The sequence below is a fragment of the Papio anubis genome, chromosome 1, assembly GCF_008728515.1.
Source record: "Papio anubis isolate 15944 chromosome 1, Panubis1.0, whole genome shotgun sequence".
NCBI classification, from domain to species: Eukaryota; Metazoa; Chordata; class Mammalia; order Primates; family Cercopithecidae; genus Papio; species Papio anubis.
Window position 1 is genome coordinate 87,221,477 of NC_044976.1, and position 21,653 is coordinate 87,243,129.

Sequence of the window (21,653 nt, forward strand, 5' to 3'; positions counted from 1 at the left end):
CGTATTTTAAAGATTATAAAGATTAAATAAGATATTATAATACCCACGTATAGTGCGTGTAAAGTGTTTAAAAAGTAGTACTACGTGCTTAATATTCGCTATTTACTGCTATGAAAATTAGAAAGATAGCATATATTCTGAGTTTCTCCTTTTTTGTGGGGATGATAAGGGAGAGGCATCAGTTTAAAACATTAATCTCGGGCCAGGCGCAGTGGCTCACACCTGTAATCCCAGCACTTTGGGAGGCCAAGGCAGGCGGATCACCTGAGGTCAGGAGTTCGAGACCAGCCTGACCAAGATGGAGAAACCCTGTCTCTACTAAAAATACAAAATTAGCTGGTCATGGTGGCACATGCCTGTAATCCCAGCACTTTGAGAGGTCCAGGCGGGCGGATCACCTGAGGTTGGGAGTTCGAGACCAGTCTGACGAACATGGAGAAACCCTGTCTCTACTAAAAATACAAAATAGCTGGGCGTGGTGGTGCATGCTCGTAATCCCAGCTACTCAGGAGGCTGAGGCAGAATTGCTTGAACCCAGGAGGCGGAGGTTGTGGTGAGCTGAGTTCACAACAAGAGGGCAACAAGAGCAAAACTCCGTCTCAAAAAAAAAAAAAAAAAAAAAAAAAACCCAAATAACAAAACAGTAACATTAATCTCCATAGAAGACTTTAAAAGTTTCCAAGTGCTCTGCTAAGTACTTGATCAGGAGGACAGCAAAGAACAGAGAAAACAGAAGGAATTCCACCTAGACCATGCTAACTTTTTAATTTTGTATATAAAAATTAATTTAAATGCTCATAAACAACCAGAGTATAGTGATCATGTAATTTAATCTTAGTGACAGATTTAAGAAAAGGCCCGGCATGGTGGTTCACGCCTGTAATCTTAGCACTTTGGGAGGCTGAGGCAGGAAAATCACTTGAGCCCAGGAGTTCGAGACCAGCTTGGGCAACATGGTGAAACCCTGTCTCTACAAAAAAATACAAAAACAAATTAGCTGAGCATGGTAGCACATGCCTGTAGGGAGGCTGAGGTGGGAGGATCACCTGAGCCCAGGAGGTTGAGGCTGCAGGGAGCAGGGAGCCGTGATTACACCACTGCACTCCAGCCTGGGTGAGTGAGACCCTGTCGAAAGTAAGCAAATGCTCAAGAGAATGATTCATTCCTGAAGCCTCTGACAAAATGTTTCTTTTTTCTTTCTTTTTATTTTTCAGACAGGGTCTCGCTCTCTCGCCCAGGTTTGAGTATAGTGGTGCAATTTCGGCTCACTGCAGTCTTTGCCTCCCAGGCTCAAGCAATACTTCCACCTTAGCCTCCTGAGCAGCTACAGATATGCACCACTAATGCCTGGCTAATTTTTGTATGTCTTGTAGAGACGGGGTTTTGCCCATGTTACCTAGGCTAGTCGTGAACCCCTAGGCTCAAGCGATCCACTCACCTCGGCCTCCCCAAGTGCTGGGATATTACAGGGGTTAGCCACCGCACGCAACAGAAAAACTTTTCTTTAAACAGCTGAGGTAAAAGTGGATTATCAGTTGGACTACCATGTGTCCACATTACAAAGGGATTGAGATTAGAGGCAGAGTTCCCATCTGCCATCCCTGCATGCAATGAGAACAGGCAAGGCAGGCAGAAGCAGGGCGGTAAGTCAGAAGGCAATTTTAATACATCACATCGAGGAGGTGGCCCAAAACAAGGAGAAAAGCGTTAGATGGATGGCATTATAAGGATTTCTCTATTTCCTCTTCCTCATAATAAACATCACTAAACTTAGGAAGTAATGTGAATTACACAGATTTTAAAAAGGTACTTAAAAGTATCAAATTGTCATTGTGCACTGAAACCTTACCAAACCACTGTGCAGTGAGTACTATTCACCAACAAACCCATGTCTCAAAGAGATCACACTAAAGAGATCAAGTTTTCTTCCTTTTTAGAAAATACTTGCTCACTAAAAGATATGTTAGAAAAAAAAATTACCTGCATTCCCAATACCCAGTGACGACCACTATATTTTCATATATGCTCTGTGTTTTTCGTTCATATGTATGCACCTATATGTTTTCCTAAAATTTAGATATTGTGCCTGTTTCATGGCAAGCTCTTTTCACTAAATTTATCATAAGCACCAGCATAGTATTTTTAGACAGAATTTAGTCCCTTTAATAGCATCCACCAATTAAAGTGATACCACGGTGTTCCCATGCACTTATGTTTTCAAAGACAGAAAAGACAATCTAACTTTACTATTTGGCAAAATAAAAACACAAACACGCACAGAACAAAAATCACTGTGGCCTTCAAACCCAGAGTTACTTACTAAATTTTAAGCTAAAAAAAAAAAATCATCAAATGTCATCAGTAACTTGCAATATTTTTATTAACACATATGAATGTATCAAGACAATGGCATAAGTGAAAAGGCAGAAGGTATGCCCACACCTTTTAAGTCTGTCTAGAAATCTAAAGATAAACCATTAGTTAGCTAAGATGCTTCATTTCATAGCATTTTCTGAAATACCTTACCATGAGTTCCATTTGCTGCCTGCTTTATATTGTTTTTATAAAGACAAGATGGATTTTTAATTTTTTTTAAGATGGATTATTTTAAGGTAGCATAGTATAAATAGAAAACACAACACTGGGTGGTGATGTAATTTTTCCACATACGTAGGAATGATCTAAACGACTCGTTCAAGAATCTGTGGTTTGTGCTAAGAACCATTCCCTCTTTTTATATTTAACAACCCAAAAGAGCATTCATAAGGAATGAAGTTTCCAAAATAACTCAATTAGCATACCATGCAACTACAACTAGTCCAGCAGATTAAGTGCATGAGTAACAAGAAATAGGGCAAGTCCATTCAGAAAAAAATTAGAATACATAAAGAATTTTCATTTGAAGAAAATCTCAATGGAGTAGTATTTTTAAAAGTTGCTCTGGAAGAAAGCTGCAAGACAAAATTTTTTCAAGGGCTAAGTGGTACAAGGCAGCCATGCCTGGGTATAATCTATAATCAACTTTTGAAAAGGAAGAAGTCAGCTAATTAGCAAATACACAAAACTTCACATATCCTTTTAATGTTCTAGAAACCAAGAAACATACGAACTTCCACTAGTTTCCTTCTTAACCACACACTGTAGTCTATGTGAAGATTTATAGTATCAAAGAAAAATTACACTACTATAATACATATATATGCACAACTCCTCGCTCCATCTAGAGCGTGATCTTTAACACTTTTAATCAAGTTCCCCATCCAAAAAAGTAAACACACCCAATATGTGTATTTATGTATTTCACACATGTATAGCTCTCAATCCATATATTAGAGTGGTGTCTAAAGGGTATTAACTAAAACATTTTACCATATTCTGAAGAGAATACGAATTCCATCTCATTTTTCAAGAAGAAACCGAGAATACTTGTCAAAAATCACTTGCACCAGTTTTAAGTGGTTTAGTCACTCTGGCACCTATCTTACAATCTGGCAATTCCATTCTTAAGTACAGCTGGCCTTCTGTATCTGTGTATTCTGCATCCACGGATTCAACCAACCACAGACTGAAAACATTTGGGGAAAAAAAACGCCTGTACTGAACATGTACAGACATTTTTTTCTTGCTATTATTCTCTGAGCACAGTATAAACAACTATTTACATACATTTACGCTACGGAAGTAATCTAGAGCTGATTTAAAGTATATGGGAGGATGTGCATAGGCAAATACTACATCATTTTGTATCAGAGACTAGAGCATCTGCAAATTTTGGTATGCAAGGGAGGTCCTGGAACTAGTCCCCCACAGATACTGAGGGATGGAGTGAGTGTATTGCCCCATTAGAAACAACCCACCAACAGAAAAATGTGCACAATGGAATATTCTTCAGTAAATAAACTACTCACACATGCAATAACAAATATATCTCAAAACTTTTTGAAATTTTTTTGAAATTATTTCAAACCAAAAATGTCAGTCACAAAAAAGTTCATACTGTATGATTTCATTCAAGTGAAGTTGAAAAAACGGGAAAATAATCTATGAGAACAGAAATCAGTTCCACGGCTATTGCTGGGTGGGACTGGCAGGCAAGTGGCATAAAATGACTTCTTTCCCCCCTCCCCCCGCAACTGGAGTCTCACTCTGTCACCCACGCTGGTGTGAGGTGGCACAATTTCGACTCACTGCAACCTCTGCCTCCCAGGTTCAAGCAATTATCCTGCCTCAGCCTCCCGAGTAGCTGGGATTACAGGCGCCTACCTTCACATCTGGCTAAACTTTGTATTTTTAGTAGAGACGGGGTTTCACGGTGTTGGCCAGGCTGGTCTCAAATTCCTGACCTTGTGATCAGTCCGTCTCGGCCTCCCAAAGTGCTGGGATTACAGGCACGAGCCACCACGCCCGGCTGCCAAAATGACTTCTAAGGTGAGGGAAACGGTCTCTATATCTTGATTAGGGTGTGGGTTACACCAGTACATGCAGTCAAAATTCAAACTATGTTTTATGGTATGCAATTACAGCTCAATAAATTAAAAATTAAAAACTCATTCCCACCAATATACTACTGATTTTGAATTAAATGACACCAAATCTATATATTATTTTGGGAATCATAGAACAATTCTTATCTTCTTCAACAAGGGAATACTCTTTCCTCAAGGTCTTCTTGCAGATTTCAAAGTATTATGTATGCCATGCTTAAGACTAGACCTAGATTTTTTATGTTAAAAATCTCATTTTCTAACCACTAATTGCTATATTTTATATGCTTACATTCAGTCACTTTTAATAGACTATTAATTTTTTTAAATTTAATTTGACTTCTAGATATAGAACCCCATCAGTGGCAAAAAACATATTCCAAAAAAAACACATTCCATTTCCAATGCTTAACTTTCATTTATATTTTATATCTAAAGCACTAGTCAAAACTTTCAAAACAATGCTCTTCATTTTAAACTGAAACATTTCAACATTATGCATACAATTGAAACAGTCTATTAAAGCATTATTCTACCCTAAGTACCTTAAATAGGAGTAAGTGTTGAGTTTATTAAATGTCTGTCTTCCTACCAGACCACTGTGTTTCTTACACACTGTCTTTATTTATTTATTTACTTATTTATTTATTTATTTATTTATTTATTTATTTATTTTTGAGACGGAGTCTCACTCAGTCACCCAGGCTGGAGTGCAGTGGTGCGATCTAGTCTCACTGCAACCTTCGCCTCCCAGGTTCAAGCGATTCTCCGTCCTTCGCCTCCCAAAGTGCTGGGACTACAGCTGTGAGCCACCGCGCCCAGCCACCGCGTCTTCTTATGTTGTAAAAAGCTAACCACAATTGTTTGAGATTTATTATACTTTAATACTTATGTGTTAGGATAAATCAAGTTATACTGGAGGAACAATTTTTAAAGCAGCTCAAAGGCTTAAAATGAAGGTTTATTTCTTATTCACATTACATATCTATAAAGGGATAGCTGAAAGCTTCTTACACCATCCTTATTCAAGGTGACAGGATCTTTATCACCTGAGATATTGCCAGTTACCATGGATGGGGAAGGGAATGTGGGAAATTATACACAGACTTCATAATGGCTTCTGACCAAAAGTGACACTAACATTTCTACTCACATGCCACTGGCCAAAGCCAGTCAAGTAAGTGGTTATGCTTCAAAGGGGAGAAATACAATTACATCATATACCCTAAAGGAGAACCAAAAATGTTAAGCGAATAGTCATTAGTGCTGTTCCAAGCGACAATTAACAAAGATAATTCGGCACTGTATTTTTGGAGATTTATGTACAAATCCGTATAAAAGATTGCTCTTTTTATTTATTATTATTTTTGAGATGGAGATTCGCTCTTGTTGGCCAGGCTGGATCTTGGCTGGCGGCAACCTCTGCCTTGCAGGTTCAAGCAGTTCTCCTAATTCAGCCTCCCGAGTAGCCGGGATTACAGGCATCCACCACCACACCCGGCTAATTTTTTGTATTTTTAGTAGAGACAGGGTTTCACCACGTTGGCCAGGCTGGTCTCAAACTGCAGACCTCAGGTGATCCACCCACCTCAGTCTCCCAAAGTGCTGGGATTACAGGCATGCGCCATTGCGTCTGGCTCAGAAGATTGTTCTATGGCTTCCTTTTTGTACCAAATGACAAACTGAAGAATTAGGGATAAGTTCATTGTATTTCAGCAACTGTCACAGAGAAGTAATCTGTCAACATGATTTAGGTCCTTTGAAAGTAACTTTTTAGGCCGGGTGCAGTGGCTCACGCTTGTAATCACAGCACTTTGGGAGGCCAAGGTGAGTGGATCACCTGAGGTCAGGAGTTTGAGACCAGCCTGACCAAGATGGTGAAACCCGGTCTCTACTAAAAATACAAAATTAGCCGGGCGTGGTGCCGCATGCCTGCAACCCCAGCTACTTGAGAGCCTGAGGCAGGAAAATCCCTTGAACCTGGGAGGTGTAGGTTGCAGTGAGCCGAGATCGTGCCATTGTACTCCAGTCTGGGCAACAAGAGTGAAACTCTGTCTCAAACAAAAAAAAAAAAAAAAAAAAACAAAGGAAGTGGTAGGTTACAAGTCTCTATTAATATAATTTTTAAAACATTAAAAGCATGCAATCCCCAGTGGTGTGCACAATTCTTGATTTGTAGCCCTGAGCTCTTCTGCTAGGAATGTAAAGTTTTTTTCTCTTTTATCTTTAATACTTTATTCACCTGGATCTTCAAGTAGTACCATAGTGGGTACTTTGTCTGACTAACCTAATAGGTATCTTGTCGTCTTGCACACTGTGGGTGTGTCTCAGGTTTGTTCTCTGCTTTACTGATTTAGTTTTTTAGAGTGTTAAGTCTGCCAATTACCGCCTAAAAACCAGTTTTATCATGTTGGTCTCCTTGTGCTGTGTTACTTTTTTCTGACATTTAATAGAAATCTTCCATAATATTTCAATAATGGACCCTTTAGCTCATTGATCACATTGGTTTCTGTAACTTTCTCTGAGTAATTAAACTATGTTATGGGCACAGTTTTCTGCCAAGTCCATAGGATCCCTGTTTCTCTTTATTATAGTTTTATATTCATAAGCCTCATATTGATTTTTAAGCTTATTCATTCTATCTATAATAAAGAACTGTCAATCCAATCCAATCCAGAAAATCTTCCAACATCACTACCACCAGTACTCTCAGTCTCTCTGGGCAGTAGCACAGTCCCTAGCAGACTAATAGATGACCCAAACAAGAGAAACTTCCCACAGGATTCCATGTTTTTTGGTTTTTTTTTTTTTTGAGACGGAGTCTCGCTGTGTCACCCAGGCTGGAGTGCAGTGGCACTATCTCGGCTCACTGTAACCTCCACCTCCTGGGTTCAAGCAATTCTCCTGCCTCAGCCTTCCAAGTAGCTGGGATTACAGGCGCACACCACCACGCCCGGCTAATGCCCGGCTAATTTTTGTATTTTCAGTAGAGACAAGGTTTCACCATGTTGGTCAGGCTGGTCCCAAATTCCTGACCTCGTGATCTGCCCGCCTCGGCCTCCCAAAGTGCTGGGATGACAGGGGTGAGCCACCGCATCTGGCCAGGATTCCAGAAGTTTTTAAGGAAGGATATACAGGTAGGGTTGCTATAATTAAATAATAAATAGTAGTGACTTAAACATGATAGAAGTTTCTCATGTTAACAGTCCACACTTAATAGTCCCAGGCTAGTATGACCCAAGCTCCTCCTATCTTTTTGATAATGTATCCTTATTATGGCTTGCATTTTGTAGCATAGGACAGCTGTTGGTAATTTCCTTTATCATGTTTACATTCTAGCCACTGGGAAGGAGAAAAAGTAAGGATACATCTTTTATTAAGGCAGGATCTAGAGCTGTACACATCTGTTCTAATACTTACAAACCCACTGGTCAGAACTTAACCACATGGCATACCTAGCTACAGGAGAAACTGGGATATAGGGTCTAGGTGAGCAGCCACATACATGCCCATGTAAAACTCAGGGACTCTTACTAATGAAAGAACAGGGAAATGGACGTTGGCAAATAACCAGCAGTCTCAGCTATAATGAATAAGAGGATGGGGGAGAGGAGAAGTGAGAAAGAATGCCCAGAAAAATCAAGGTACTCTGCCTCATATTCTGAAGCAAACCACAAAGAAAGACAAATTAAACAGACATTTATCCTCTTTACCATGCAAGCAATTGGAAGTCCAACCAAAGGTATTTCATAGTACAACGTGAAAACTAGAAGGACTTTTCGTGCAGGGGAAACTGCAACACACCAAAAGCAGCCAGGAAGCAAATACTGAGGAGGGTCTGATTTTCTAGCCTGACCTAGACTCTTAGGAGTGTTTTTGCTTCTTATTTTTATAATTTAATAAAGGAATTTAAAATTTTGTTTTATTTTTTGGAGGTGGAGTCTTGATCTGTCACCCAGGCTAGAGTGCAGTGGCACACTCATATCACTGCAGCCTCAAACTCCTGGGCTCAAGCGATTCTCACTAGCTACTTGGGGGAACTAATTCCCTCAAGCAGGTAAGACTACAGGCTTGCGCCATCACACACAGCTAACTAAAAAAAATATTTCTTTTTTTACAGACACGGTCTGGCTACATTGCCTAGGCTGGTCTTGAACTCCTGGCCCCAAGTGATCCTCCTGCATCAGCCTCCTGAGTTATCAGGATTACAGCACAAGCCCCCAGCTCCTCATAAAGAAATTTTTAAGAACAGGAACACGAAGAGGAATTTCCCAGAATTTCAATTCTTTCTGCTGTCTTCCTGGAAACTAATCTTAATCACTGTGGCATACAACCTGTAGTAAAGAATTCAGAAGTAGAAGTCTCAGAATAACCCCAAATTACTTGTCTTCACAGGTTCATTTAGTTTAAAAACTACAAATGCTGTCAAACGTGCTGGTTAAGTCTAGAAGTTCAAGAATCTGAACGTATTATTATTCAAGGTGGACAAACTCTAAGCATCAAATATTTTTACGTTTAAAGCAAAAAAAAAAAAAAAAAAATCCAAGGTACTTTGGAAAACTATTTTAAGTCAACATGCTGTAAACAGTAAGTCTAATGTTGATGATGAAATGTATCACTAGCTTCCACACTTTCCGTGGTCATTTAATCCTTTCTACGATTCCTTCTCATGACATGTCAAATAATCCTACTTTTTAGTCCAGGGTCACTACACATTCTTACTGAAATCTTACATTAGACAAGTTTGAAGAGAATGTTGACTAAGAAATGGTCAGCTTGAATGACAGCATTCAAGTTTGAAGAGAATGCTGACTTCGTAAAGAAATACTATTAATAATATAGCAAGTCTCTAAATCACCAGTCTCTCACAGTTTATGCTGCCATAAATTGAGTAGGAACTCAACATGAATTATCTCCTAGAAACAAAGCATATCACAGTTTATTTCCCAGACCAGCCCATAAAAGCCTACTTTGCCCCTGATGTTTAGACCCTAAAGAAAACTGTTCAAGGTGAACCAGTGGAAAACAGTGAGGAAAATACACTGTAAGCCCCATCCCTGGATATCTTATTACATTTCAATTTTCCTCAAATACAAGTAGGTCGATAGGAGTAGCAGCATCTAAGATGAGGAGCTGATGCATTGGTTGAAAGTGTATCCTAAATTTGGCCACAATAAATTTGGTCACTCACATACTACTACTGTTCAGGCCTCTATCCTATGGCATAGGTTTCTTTTTCCCTTTACTTGGAATAATTTTCTCTCCATAAATCCTTACTCATTCTTAAAAACTGTGCTTCACTCGAATTTCAACAGTACTATCTTCAGGATGTCACCATAGTTGGAAGATCTGTAATGTAGCTTTAACTGCAGGATCCCATATTAGGTTACCCTACTCTCTTTCATACACTATCCAAAGAGTTGCTCCAGGGTTTGCTCACAGCATTCTCACCTTCCATCACTCTCAGTAACCAACCAGCACAGTGATTAACAGAGACATATGTTAAAAAAGGTTTTTAAGTCCCACAGACCTGGATTTATGTGGCTCTGTTGCTTATAAGATGGGAATCTTGAGCTAATTACCTAAGCAATCTGAGTCTCAGTTTCCCCTTCTGTAAAATGGAAACAAACCAGCTCAAAGGGCAGTCTGCTACTCAAGTACTTAATGGGTAATTTTCTGATGCTTAAGAGAAAAATTGCACCCAAATTAAAAGCTGTAAATTAGGCAAGAAGGCTGTGTCTAAAGGCTTACAAGGGATGCCAAAGAAATAACTTGTAAGTGAATACAAATATGCTTATTTTTAAAACTTGGCCATATTAAACCAAACCTAATTTTCCCTTTGGAAAACACTGTTAATGCTAATTGAAAGACGGTTACCCAATAATCTTTAACATACTATAACTGGAGCATTAAATATACCAGACCCACAGCAGTCACTCAAACATTTGTTGCAACTGACATGCTATGAAATGTGGCATCTCAGACTTAGAATCACCCTCTTTTTCTACAAGGTTAAAAAAAAAAAGGGCGGGGGGGAAGCTGAGCACAGTGGCTCATGCCTGTAATTCTAGCACTGTGGGGAGTCTGGGGCAGGAGGACTGCTTGAGCCCAGGAGTTCGAGATCAGCCTGGGCGACACAGGGAGATGCTACCTCTACAAATGTTAATAATTTTTTTAAAAAGTAGCTGGGGGTGGTGGTATGAGCCTGTGGCCACAGCTACTTGTGAAACTGAGGCAGGAGGATACCTGAGCCTGAGAGGTAAAGGTTGCGGTGAACCATAATCATGCCACTAGCCTGGACAACAGAGTGAGACCCTGCCTCAAAAAAAAGCACTTGTATCTCCACAATATGTATCAGTGAAATCTTATACTAAAATTACACTATGTATTTCACATATTATTTCATTTGACTCAGCAATTCTGAGATGTATGGTATCTGTCTTCCATGGGGGAAGAAAAAAAGATTTACTTTACAGATGAAACAAATTAAGCTTGAACAAATTATGTCACTCAACTATAGTTACACGGCTTATCAATTAGTAAAGCCAACCCTCAATTCTAGAGACAGTAACTTCTAGCTATACTAGCAGCAATGGAGACACACAATTATAAAATATATGCCCCCAGGAGTTCGCAGTCTAGGTGTGAAGACATGGAAAATATGAAGATAAAAAATCTAAACGTACAGGAAATCTAAAAGAATGTGGTAAATTGTAAATAGTACAGATTTGTGTTCCTCAATATGTTACCAATGTATGACCTACATTAGAATGTCTGCAAATGGAGCCCAGAATCATTTTAAGCACATTCCCCAGCTGACTCTTAATGCACATTTATACATTCATATTTCAGATTCACTGGTATAAACAACATGCAGAATGAGTTTAGTAGAAGGGAGAGGTCAAATGGACTCATTTTTCTCTTTCAAATACACTTAAACTATTTTCCAGTATCTTCGTTACATTGTTTTTACATACAATCAAATAATTTAGATTTAAATGGTACACAATCAAATAATTTAGATTTAAATGGTACATTTTTTTTTCTTTAACTAGAAATACTACTACTAGTTTCAAACAACTCCTCATTGTGAAATAACTTACAGAAGTCATGATAGACCAATTTTATGTTTTAATAGCAATTATGGCAGGTTACTAAGCTAATACTTTACTGGTTATAAAAATAAATTTATGGGAAATGTACAAGGTCAAATTTATGAACAAACTGATTATCTAAATATAATAATACTGCCACCTAGTGTTCAACTTTTAAAACGACATAATCGTACAATTGGCATCTGGGGAAAAAACCCCACAAAAAAGTGCTGTTAGAACAAACAGCTTCAGCTGGACACAGTGGTTCATGCCTGTAATCCCAGCACTCTGAGAAGCTGAGGCAGGTGGATCATTTGAGGTCAGGAGTTTGAGAACAGCCTGGCCAATATGGCGAAACCCCATCTCTACTAAAAATACAAAAATTAGTCAGGCGTGGTGGTGGTCACCTGTAATCCCACTACTCAGAAGGCTGAGGCAGGAGAATCACTGGAACCCAGGAGACAGAGGTTGCAGTGAGCCAAGATAAAGCCACTGCCCTCTAGCCTGGGTGACATAGCAAGACTCGGTCTCAAAAACAAAACAAAACAAAAACCAGTTTCATAGTAGGAACAACAAAACTTTGCTTTAAGAATTGGCCCAGGTTGGACGTGGACATTTTGGGAGGCTGAGGCAGGTAGACTGTGTAAGGCCAAAAGTTCAAGACCAGCATGGGCAACATGGCTAAACCTTGTCTCTACAAAAAATACAAAAATTAGCCAGGTGTGGTGCCGTGTGCCTATAGTCCCAGCTACTCAGCAGGCTAAGGTGAGAGGATCGTTTCAACCAGGGAGGTGGAGGTTGCAGTGAGTCGAGAGGACTCCAGTGCACTCCAGCCTGGGTAACAGAGTGAGACCTGGTCTCAAAAATAAAATAAAAAATAAAAATTGGTCGTTTTAGAGTCACTACCAGTATCTTAAGGATCAATGATGAAATGGGCAGCTAATACCAAATCATAACACTTCATGTTTCAAATAAAAATCTTGTAATTCAAATAAAAGAGAACCAATTAAACAACTATCACATGTTAAATAGCATTAAAAATATCATTAACTACAGCTACAAAAAATGGAAACAAGTTTTAAAGGACACTAAATACTATACAGCTATTTAAATACTGGGGGAAAACATTATCAACAGACAGCAAATGTGTGACAATTTGTATTTTCCAACGATGGCAACAATATCTCCCATCCACATGTTGTTCTGCAATGTGACCTTGTCACTATCACGTTTAGGTACAGCCTATTTCTCTACGCCCTTCAACTCAGGTGAGTCCTATCATGGCCATGACGAACAGAATACTGAAACGATCCTGTGCCAGTTCCAGGCATAACCCTTACCTACCACCCATGTCTAGCTTCCACTTTCTCAGAACACTTGCTCTTGAGGTACTTCTCTTAGAAGCCAGCTACCATGTAGTATAAAATATGACTACTGTGAGACAACTACGGAGAAGCCCTGGAGGATGACAGATTTATGTGCGGAGGTCAAGTAGCACAGAGGAACCAGAAATGCAAGTGAAGAAGTTATCAAAGAAGCAGATCTTACAGGTCCAGCCAATGCCAACTGCCCAGATAAGTCCTTCCCAAATTACTGACTCATAAAATCATGAGCAAAATAAAATGGCTGTTGTAAGCCACTAAGTTTTGAGGTAGTTCGTAATGTAACTGTAAATGAAACAAAAATTGGTTCCTGAAGTATTGCGTTACTTTAAGAAAAATCAAAAACACTTGCCCTTGTTTTGAGATTGGTGGTGGGTCGGCCTCAAGAAGAATGAGGTGACGGTTTGAGAGACAATGAGATAAATGTTATTAGAGGCAGGAAAAAAGGTATAAGGTATAAGATATAAACTTATAACATAAATATACTTCTGGTATTATGAATTATTTCATTAAAAAAGGTGATAGTGGTCGGGTACGGTGGCTCACGCCTGTAATCCCAGCACTTTGGGAGGCCAAGGTGGGCGGATCACCAGAGGTTAGGCATTCAAGACAAGCTCAGCAGACATGGTGAAACCCGTCTCTACTAAAAATACAAAAAATTAGCCAGGTGTGGTGGCAGGTGCCTGTGGTCCCAGCTCCTCGGGAGGCTGAGGCATGAGAATTGCTTGAACCTGGGAGGTGGAGGCTGCAGTGAGCCTCTGCACTCCAGCCTGGGCGAGAGTGAGACTCTGTCTTAAAAAAAAAAAAAAAAGTGATAGTAAAGGGCTCTCTTAGTTGCTAACTCAGATGAGGGGGTGACATACGGCTCTGAATATGAAACTTGGGCCATATCTACTCTTCAGTTTGCTATTAAAGAGGAATTAGTGACAATGGGCTGTCCTAATTTTAAAGCACAAATTAAACATTAATTAAATATAGGACTGTCCAGCTGAGTGTAGTGACTCACACCTGTAATCCCAGCACTTTGGGGAGGTGTGTGAGGGGCCGAGGCTTGAGGTCAGGAGTTGAGACCAGCCTGGCCAACATGGGTGGCTCCCGTCTCTACTAAAAATAAAATATCAATAGGCGATGGTGGCGTGCCTCCCCTAAATCCCGCTACTCTGGAGGCTGAAGCAGGACAATCACTTGAACCCGGGAGGTGGAGGTTGCAGTGAGCAGAGATTGTGCCACTGCACACCAGCCTGGGCGACAGAGCGAGACTCCATCTCAAAAAAATAAAAAATAAAAAGAAAAAGAAAAGAAAAAAGGGACTGTCCAAAAACAATTCAGAAAATGTTTATTAAATTAATATAGTTTAATCTAAAACATTTCAGACAATGTAAAAAATTTTATGGCAAGCATAATCAAATCATATATGCCAAGATAATTTATTAGGAAACACTTGATGTCTGGATTCAAATTCCCATGAAAACCAGTATTTTAAATAAGAAAAAAGTCACAAATGCTATCCCTTAGTGGGCTATAGAATATTTGCCCAGCTTGATTTCTTCCCCATTTTCTTAGTGTAAGAGGCAAAGGCTGAACTGAGCTGGCAATAAAGAGCAAATGCCTTTAAACCAGTGAGCTGATGCAAATTCAATTACACATACAGTCACATGTTGCATAACATTTTGGCTTAGAATGGACTATATACACAATGGTGGTCCCTTAAGATTATAATACCATCTTTTCATTGTACCTTTTCTATGTTCGATATATAAGACAGAGCTGAACACATTCACATATATGGCAGGGTCTGTATGCACCCTGACAACTCGCAGAACAATGGGATGAAAGGATACTAGCTTTCTCCCACTTTTCATAGGTAAACTGGGTAAGTTAATGTACCTGAGTACCTACAAAAATGTAGTAAGTGGGGCCTGGCGCAGTGGCTCGCACCTGTAAACCCAGTACTTTGGGAGGCCAAGGCTGGGGTATCTCTTTGAAGCTAGGAGTTTGAGACCAGCCTGGCCAACATGGGGAAACCCCGTCTTTACCAAAACAACAAAAATTAGCTGGGAGTGGTGGTGCACACTCTTAATCCCAGCTACTCGAGTGGCTGAGGCATGAGAATCACTTGACCCTGGGAGGTGGAAGTTGCAGTGAGCTGAGCTCATGCCACTGCACTCTAGCCTGGGTGACAGAGCAAGATGCTATCTTCAAAAAAAAAAAAAAAAGAACTAGTAAGTGAAGGTACAATTGGTCAGACATGCCCCACAAAGCCTACATTGAACCGGATGTTAAAAGCACCATATACTAGAATAAGAGTTTGGCCGAAAGCTCCAGAAGTCAGAACAATAAATACTAGATATGTATTTAAAAAACAGAAAAAGATACATACTTACCTCTGAGTTAAAACTGCCTACAGTACTCAGTACGATAACACTGTACAGATTTGTAGCTTAGAAGTGATAGGCTATATACTATGTCGTCTAGGTGTGTTGTAGGCTATACCATCTAGGTTTTATTAAGTACCATCTATGATGTTCACATGATGAAATCATCTAACAATGCATTTCTCAGAACGTATCCTCATCAAGTGACACACGATTTTAATGCAATCTAAATTCACTATTGATATATGACATTAATATATACAGGCATGTATGTCATATTAATTTATACTAATGCAGTGTTATGTTCAATTTAGGTATTTCCAACTTAATTTGCTTGATGATAGTCTCAGCAAAACAGAACTTTGCTACTAGACTCTTCTACACTTGTCCTTGTTTGGTAATGGAATGGATTCTTCACTTACACGATATATTACACATTTAACTCATTAATCTATGAATAAGCCTACCGTATTTTAAAATAAGTGTTGGTTATATTTTATGTCAGAAGAATCAGTATCAAAAAGAAATACTGTCATATATCACAGAAAGTAAGTTTCATTGGATATTTTTTTCAGACCTCAAGATTTAACATGGTGTTTGATATGAATAAATCAATAAAAGCAAAAACAAAATTAACTTCCTTTGGTTTGATACAGCAGAAAAGTACAAGCAAAAATTAGGAATTCCAAGCACAAGAAAGCATACAAGTCCTGTGAATTGTATCTTCCTTTTCTGGCTGATTAATCTCAACTGTCTTTCTGGTTAAAGCGGAAGTGAGGCTGGTGGGAAGGCTGAAAATATAATGGGATACTTTTACGTTATTTAAAAATGGGCCAGGCGCCATAGCGCACACCTGTAAACTCAAGAATGTTGGGAGGTTGAGGCAGCTGGATCACTTGAGGCCAGGAGTTTAAAACTAGCCTGGACAACATGGTGAAACCCTGTCTCTACTAAAAATACACATGGGTGTGGTGGTGCACGCCTGTAATCCCAGGTACTCAGTAGGCTGAAGCACAAGAATCGCCTGAACCCCGGAGGCAGAAGCTGCAGTGAGCAGACATCGTGCCACTGCACTCCAGCCTGGGGGATAGAGGAAGACTCTCACTCCAAAAAAAAAAAAGCTACAGAGGTTAGGAGAGCTAAGAAGCTGAAATTATCTTCAGTTTTGTCTGTCTCACTCGTACACATTATCAGTCTGATCTTAACATTGTGGAAGAATTGGAAGGCTCTCATTTAACTGAAGGGTTAAGCAAACATTTTCTGTAAAGGGTGACACAGTAAACATTTTAGGCTTTGTGGGTCAAGAGGCAAAATTAAGGATATTAAGTAGGTACTTATATAAAATAAGAAAAAAATCCACTATTTTTTATTGTTGAAATTTAAAATATAATAATTAGGTAATTTACTGTAATACATGTCTACTAATGAGAAGAATAAAATTCTCTTTTTGGGGGATAACATTTCACTTAACTGGAGTTCAAAGTTAATGTTCTCTATCATCAAAATGAATGACAAATGTTCATGTGTCAATGATGTTGTACTGACAAGATTTTATATATTTCACTTTCTTTTCACATAGATAAGTACTGCCAAATACCAATATTAATCCACAAGCGTATGATTTTAATTGAGCATATTTACTGCTTGGAAGGCATTTATAGAATTGTATCACATTCTTCTCCTGATAATGGCCTACATACTGTTACCCTGCAGATTAGTCACTACCAATTGAAGGTTAGATGGAACCCCCTTAACTGTGCAATGAAAACAAATTTTGAAATATGAAAATTTCCTTTGCATTTGCATTCAGGTCTGAAAAACACCGCTGAAAATATAGCTTAAGCCTGGAAAATATATCTGCTGCAAATCTATGTGGTAATGAATATCCTATTTTAACTTCTGACAGCACTGGAAGTATATAAAGTATATAAAAGCAATTTGACATTACTTATGATTCAAACGTTAACTTGTGAAATTGACTTTACCGCAGTTTATGTTTCACAGAAAAGCAGTATTTTGCCTTGTAACTTTATGATGAATTCATTAAGAAGTATTAGCAAGTTTGCAGCAAAAGCTAATTTTCAAAACCATCCAGTGTTCAATAGCAGTAGCTGAAGGCAGTACTGATTCAGAAAAATCTTACTCTTGGCCCCTGAGTTCAGAAAAATCACAACAAAACTTTACTACTGCTAAATCACCAAATTAGTGTGTCATTCAGACAAGTCACCCTAACAATATTTTGTTAGAAATATTCAGCTTTTATTTCTAACAAAAAATGTCACAAAACTGGCCGAGCATGATAGCTCACACCTATAATCCCAGCACTTTGGGAGGCCAAGACAAGAGGATCACTTGAGGCCAGGGTTCAAGACGAGCCTGGGCAACACTGTGAGACCCTATCTCTACCAAAAAAAAAAAAAAAAATTAGCCAAGGTCCTGCTTGAGCCCAGGAGTTGAGGCTGAAGTGAGTCATGATCACACCACTGCACTCCAGCCTGAAAAAGAGTGAGAATCTGTCTCAAAAAAAAAAAAAGTCACAGAACTGATATTGATAGTTATGTCCACAAGAGTGAATGAAGTTCATTGTTCACAATTACTGGTTCAGTAACACCAGGTAGATTAAAGTCTTCTCTAACAAAGTACTGCTGAATAATAATACAATAAACAGGCTGTTTAAACACCTTACATTTTCAATCTTGGCAAATCTGTCCCACTAAGTCTTCTGCTCCACATATATTTTTACCCTTATCAGTTATAATAAATTTTAGCAGAGTCCACTTCAGGTTATACTGAATTAACACTTTCGCAACTGCTTTGAAGCTATTTTCTCCTATAGCTGCTCCATGTAGACAACCCATTGGAGCTAGTTCTTCTGACAAGCTCAACACTGACTTTTTTTTTTTTTTTTTTTAAGACAGAGTCTCACTCTATCACCCAGGCTGGAGTGCAGTGGTGCAATATCGGCTCAATGCAAACTCCGCCTCCCGGGTTCAAGTAATTCTCTGCCTTAGCCTCCCCAGTAGCTGGGATTACAGATGCCCACCACCATGCCAGGCTAATTTTTGTATTTTTAGTAGAGACAGAGTTTCACCACCTTGGCCAGGCTGGTTTTGAACTCCTGACCTCATGATCCAGCCCCCTCAGCCTCCAAAAGTGTTGGGATTACAGGTGTAATCTACTGCGCCCGGCCCAGCACTGATTTCTTGAATAAACAACTGAAAAGTACCAATAACATCAATCTAGTCATCAAGAGCCAAAGAAAAATACCTGAGATAATTTGCCTTGACTTTTAACTGACTACTGATGTTGCTCCACTGTCCTCAACTCTTCAAGCAACTGTTCTTGGTGAGATGCTAACAGCCTTAAATAAATTTATTTTCTCTGGACACATATATTCAGCTCTTGCAATCAAATATGAATTAATTATCATTGGTAAATGGCTGTCCTTGCTTGGCCAAGAAATAAGCCACTTAGAAACTTCAGTTGCAGCCGCAGTTTCATTCTTTTATTTTTGTGAAAAAATTATGTTGTGTTAAGATATTCTATTTTACATTATCTTCTGACCATTGTTTTCCTGAGTTAGAAATATTCTAATGAGTGCTCAGTATAGTAATGTCCACGCTTACTGTATTCTTTTAACACAGCTATAGTATCATTGTGTAATAAACACAACTGTTTTGCCATCTAATTCAGTAGCAAAATAATCCACACTCCACCAGGCCTTAAAAGCATGACATTCAAAGTTAACTTTTCTTGTTTTGGTGTGATGGATATGTAATGGTAATAAAAATAAATAAATAAAACAGTGCAGTATGGCAACATATGTGGCGATCAACATGTTGCTGAGTTATAACTGCATCAATGCAATTAGTATGCTGAGCAGCAGAACAAGTGATGAGAGCTGCACATACGGTTTCTGTTGCAGCTACTAAGCTCTGCTGTTGTAATATGAAAAGAGCCACATACACTATGTAAACAACTGAGTGTTGCTATATACCAATAAAACTTTATAGGTAACAGGCCAGGCGTGGTGGCTTACACCTGTAATCCCTGCACTTTGGGAAGCCGAGGCCAATGGATCACCTGAGGTCAGGAGTTCAAGACTAGCCTGGCCAACATGCTGAAACCCTGTCTCTGCTAAAAATACAAAAAGTCAGCCGGGTATAGTAGTGGGCGCCTGTAATCCCAGCTATTCAAGAGGCTCAGGCAGGAGAATCACTAGAACCTGGAAGGCAGAGGCTGCGGTGAGCTGAGATCGCACCACTGCACTCCAGCCTGGGCAACAAGAGGGCAACAACAGCGAAACTCCATATCAAAAAAAAAAAAACTTTGGCCAGGCGAAATGGCTCACGCCTGTAACCCCAGCACTTTGGGAAGCCGAGGTGATCGGATCACCTGAAGTCAGAAGTTCAAGACCAGCCTGACCAACATGGAGAAACCCCGTCTCTACTAAAAAAATAAAATACAAAATTTGCTGGGCACGGTGGCACATGCCTGTAATCCCAGCTACTTGGGAGGCTGAGGCAGGAGAATCACTTGAACCCGGGAGGCAGAGGTTGTGGTGAACCAAGATTGCGCCATTGCACTCCAGCCTCGGCAACAAGAACAAAACTCCATCTCAAAAAACAAACGAAGAAAAACTTTATAGATACTGAAATTTGTATTTTCACATGTCCCAAAATAATGATTTTTTTCAACCATTTAAAAATGTAAAAGCCATATTAGCAAATAGGCCATATAAAGACAGGTGATGGGTTGTACTTTGATGACCCCAGATTAAAATTTTATTATTATGAAAGGCAATACAAGATAGAAATCTGCCTCCCATGCAGACAATGGAGTCAATCTTCTAGACTACCTAAACATCAGTTTCCTCATCTGTAAAGTGAAGATAATGTTAGTACTCACCTCACAAGTTTGTTGTGAGGATAAACTGAGTGAATATGTAAATCATTTAGAATAGTACCTAGTATATAGTAAATGTATTGGCTATTCCTTACTCAGCTGCATACAGTAGCAAATGATTCTCAATCCCTATTAGCAACTCTATACTTTAAAACTCCCACTGTAGGTCTGAGGCAAACAGCCTTCTCGGACCAAGTAAGACAATTCCACAGTATGCCACTACTAATGCTTCTGTTATACTGCCCACAATCCTTCTAGAGTTTTCATTCTTAAGTAATTCAAACTGCTAAATATTACCCCGATTCTCAGATGCTGCAACGCCACCACAAGAATAGTTTTTGAACAGACTATCTGCAATCTAAAGTTCTGCTGCATATCTAGATTAGTGCGCAAGTAGGAACAAGGTGAAATTTTAAGTGGTATTTTTGACAGTAATTTTATACTAGACATTCATCAATAAATGATTCCATATAAAAGTTATAATAAATCTTTTTTTTTTGGACTAAAAGGCTTTCGGTGAGACTCAAAAATCATGTTTATCTACTTCTCAACATATAAAAAAGTCACAAAAGTTTGATTATTTAATATGCATGAGTGTCAGCCCATCTCCCCAGTCCTCCACCAAGTATTTCAGACGAAGGACTTAGGAAATTACTGTGGCCTTTTCATTTCTTCTGGATTAGCTCCCACCTGACATTATAAAAACATAAATTTGGATATACAATAAAATATGTTTCTAAACAACTTTACTCATTTCTGTTTCCTAATTTTTTTTTTTTTTGGCAATAAATTATTTGTTGGGGAAGAAAGTCAAAATGTGTTCATTAAATGACAGTTTGGAAACTATGCAAAAGTGAAGAACTCTAAACAAGTTTTTTTTTTTTTTTTTTTTTTTTTTTTTGAGATGGAGTCTCGCTCTGTTGCCCCAGCTGGCGTGCAATGCGATCTCGGCTCACTGCAACCTCTGCCTCCCGGGTTTAAGCCATTCTCTTGCCTCAGCCTCCCGAGTTGTTGGGATTACAGGCACCCACCATCATGCCCAGCTAGTTTTTGTATTTTCAGTAGAGATGTGGTTTCTCCATGTTGGTCAGGCTGGTCTCAAACTCCTGACCTCAGGTGATCCTCCCGCCTCGGCCTCCCAAAGTGCTGGAATTACAGGCATGAGCCGCGGTGCTTGGCCTCCTAAACAGTAATTTAAATTAAAACCATAATAACAACTCACCTACAACCAAGCCACATTCAGGACAGATCATATCACCGGCTCTGTAGTCCTCCACTAAAATCGCATCTGGATGGTTTGGACATGTGACTCTTGGAAGAGCATCCAAACTAAAAGAAAAAAGTTGTATTTTTACATCTTCCCAATCAACATGTATCACAGTAATCTCCTGGGACGGGGGATGGGGAAGACAA

The 21,653-nt window shown here is 39.2% G+C and overlaps 1 protein-coding gene across 2 annotated transcripts in view; it reads right to left on the reverse strand.

The window, feature by feature from the left end:
- Positions 1–21,653, reverse strand: part of GTF2B (general transcription factor IIB) — a 38,128-nt gene that overhangs the window by 12,346 nt on the left and 4,129 nt on the right. For both annotated transcript variants that reach the window (XM_003892157.2, XM_017944365.2), the window contains exon 2: positions 21,463–21,569. In XM_003892157.2, coding sequence (XP_003892206.1) covers positions 21,463–21,569 — 107 coding nt within the window. The remainder of the gene's footprint in view (positions 1–21,462; positions 21,570–21,653) is intronic.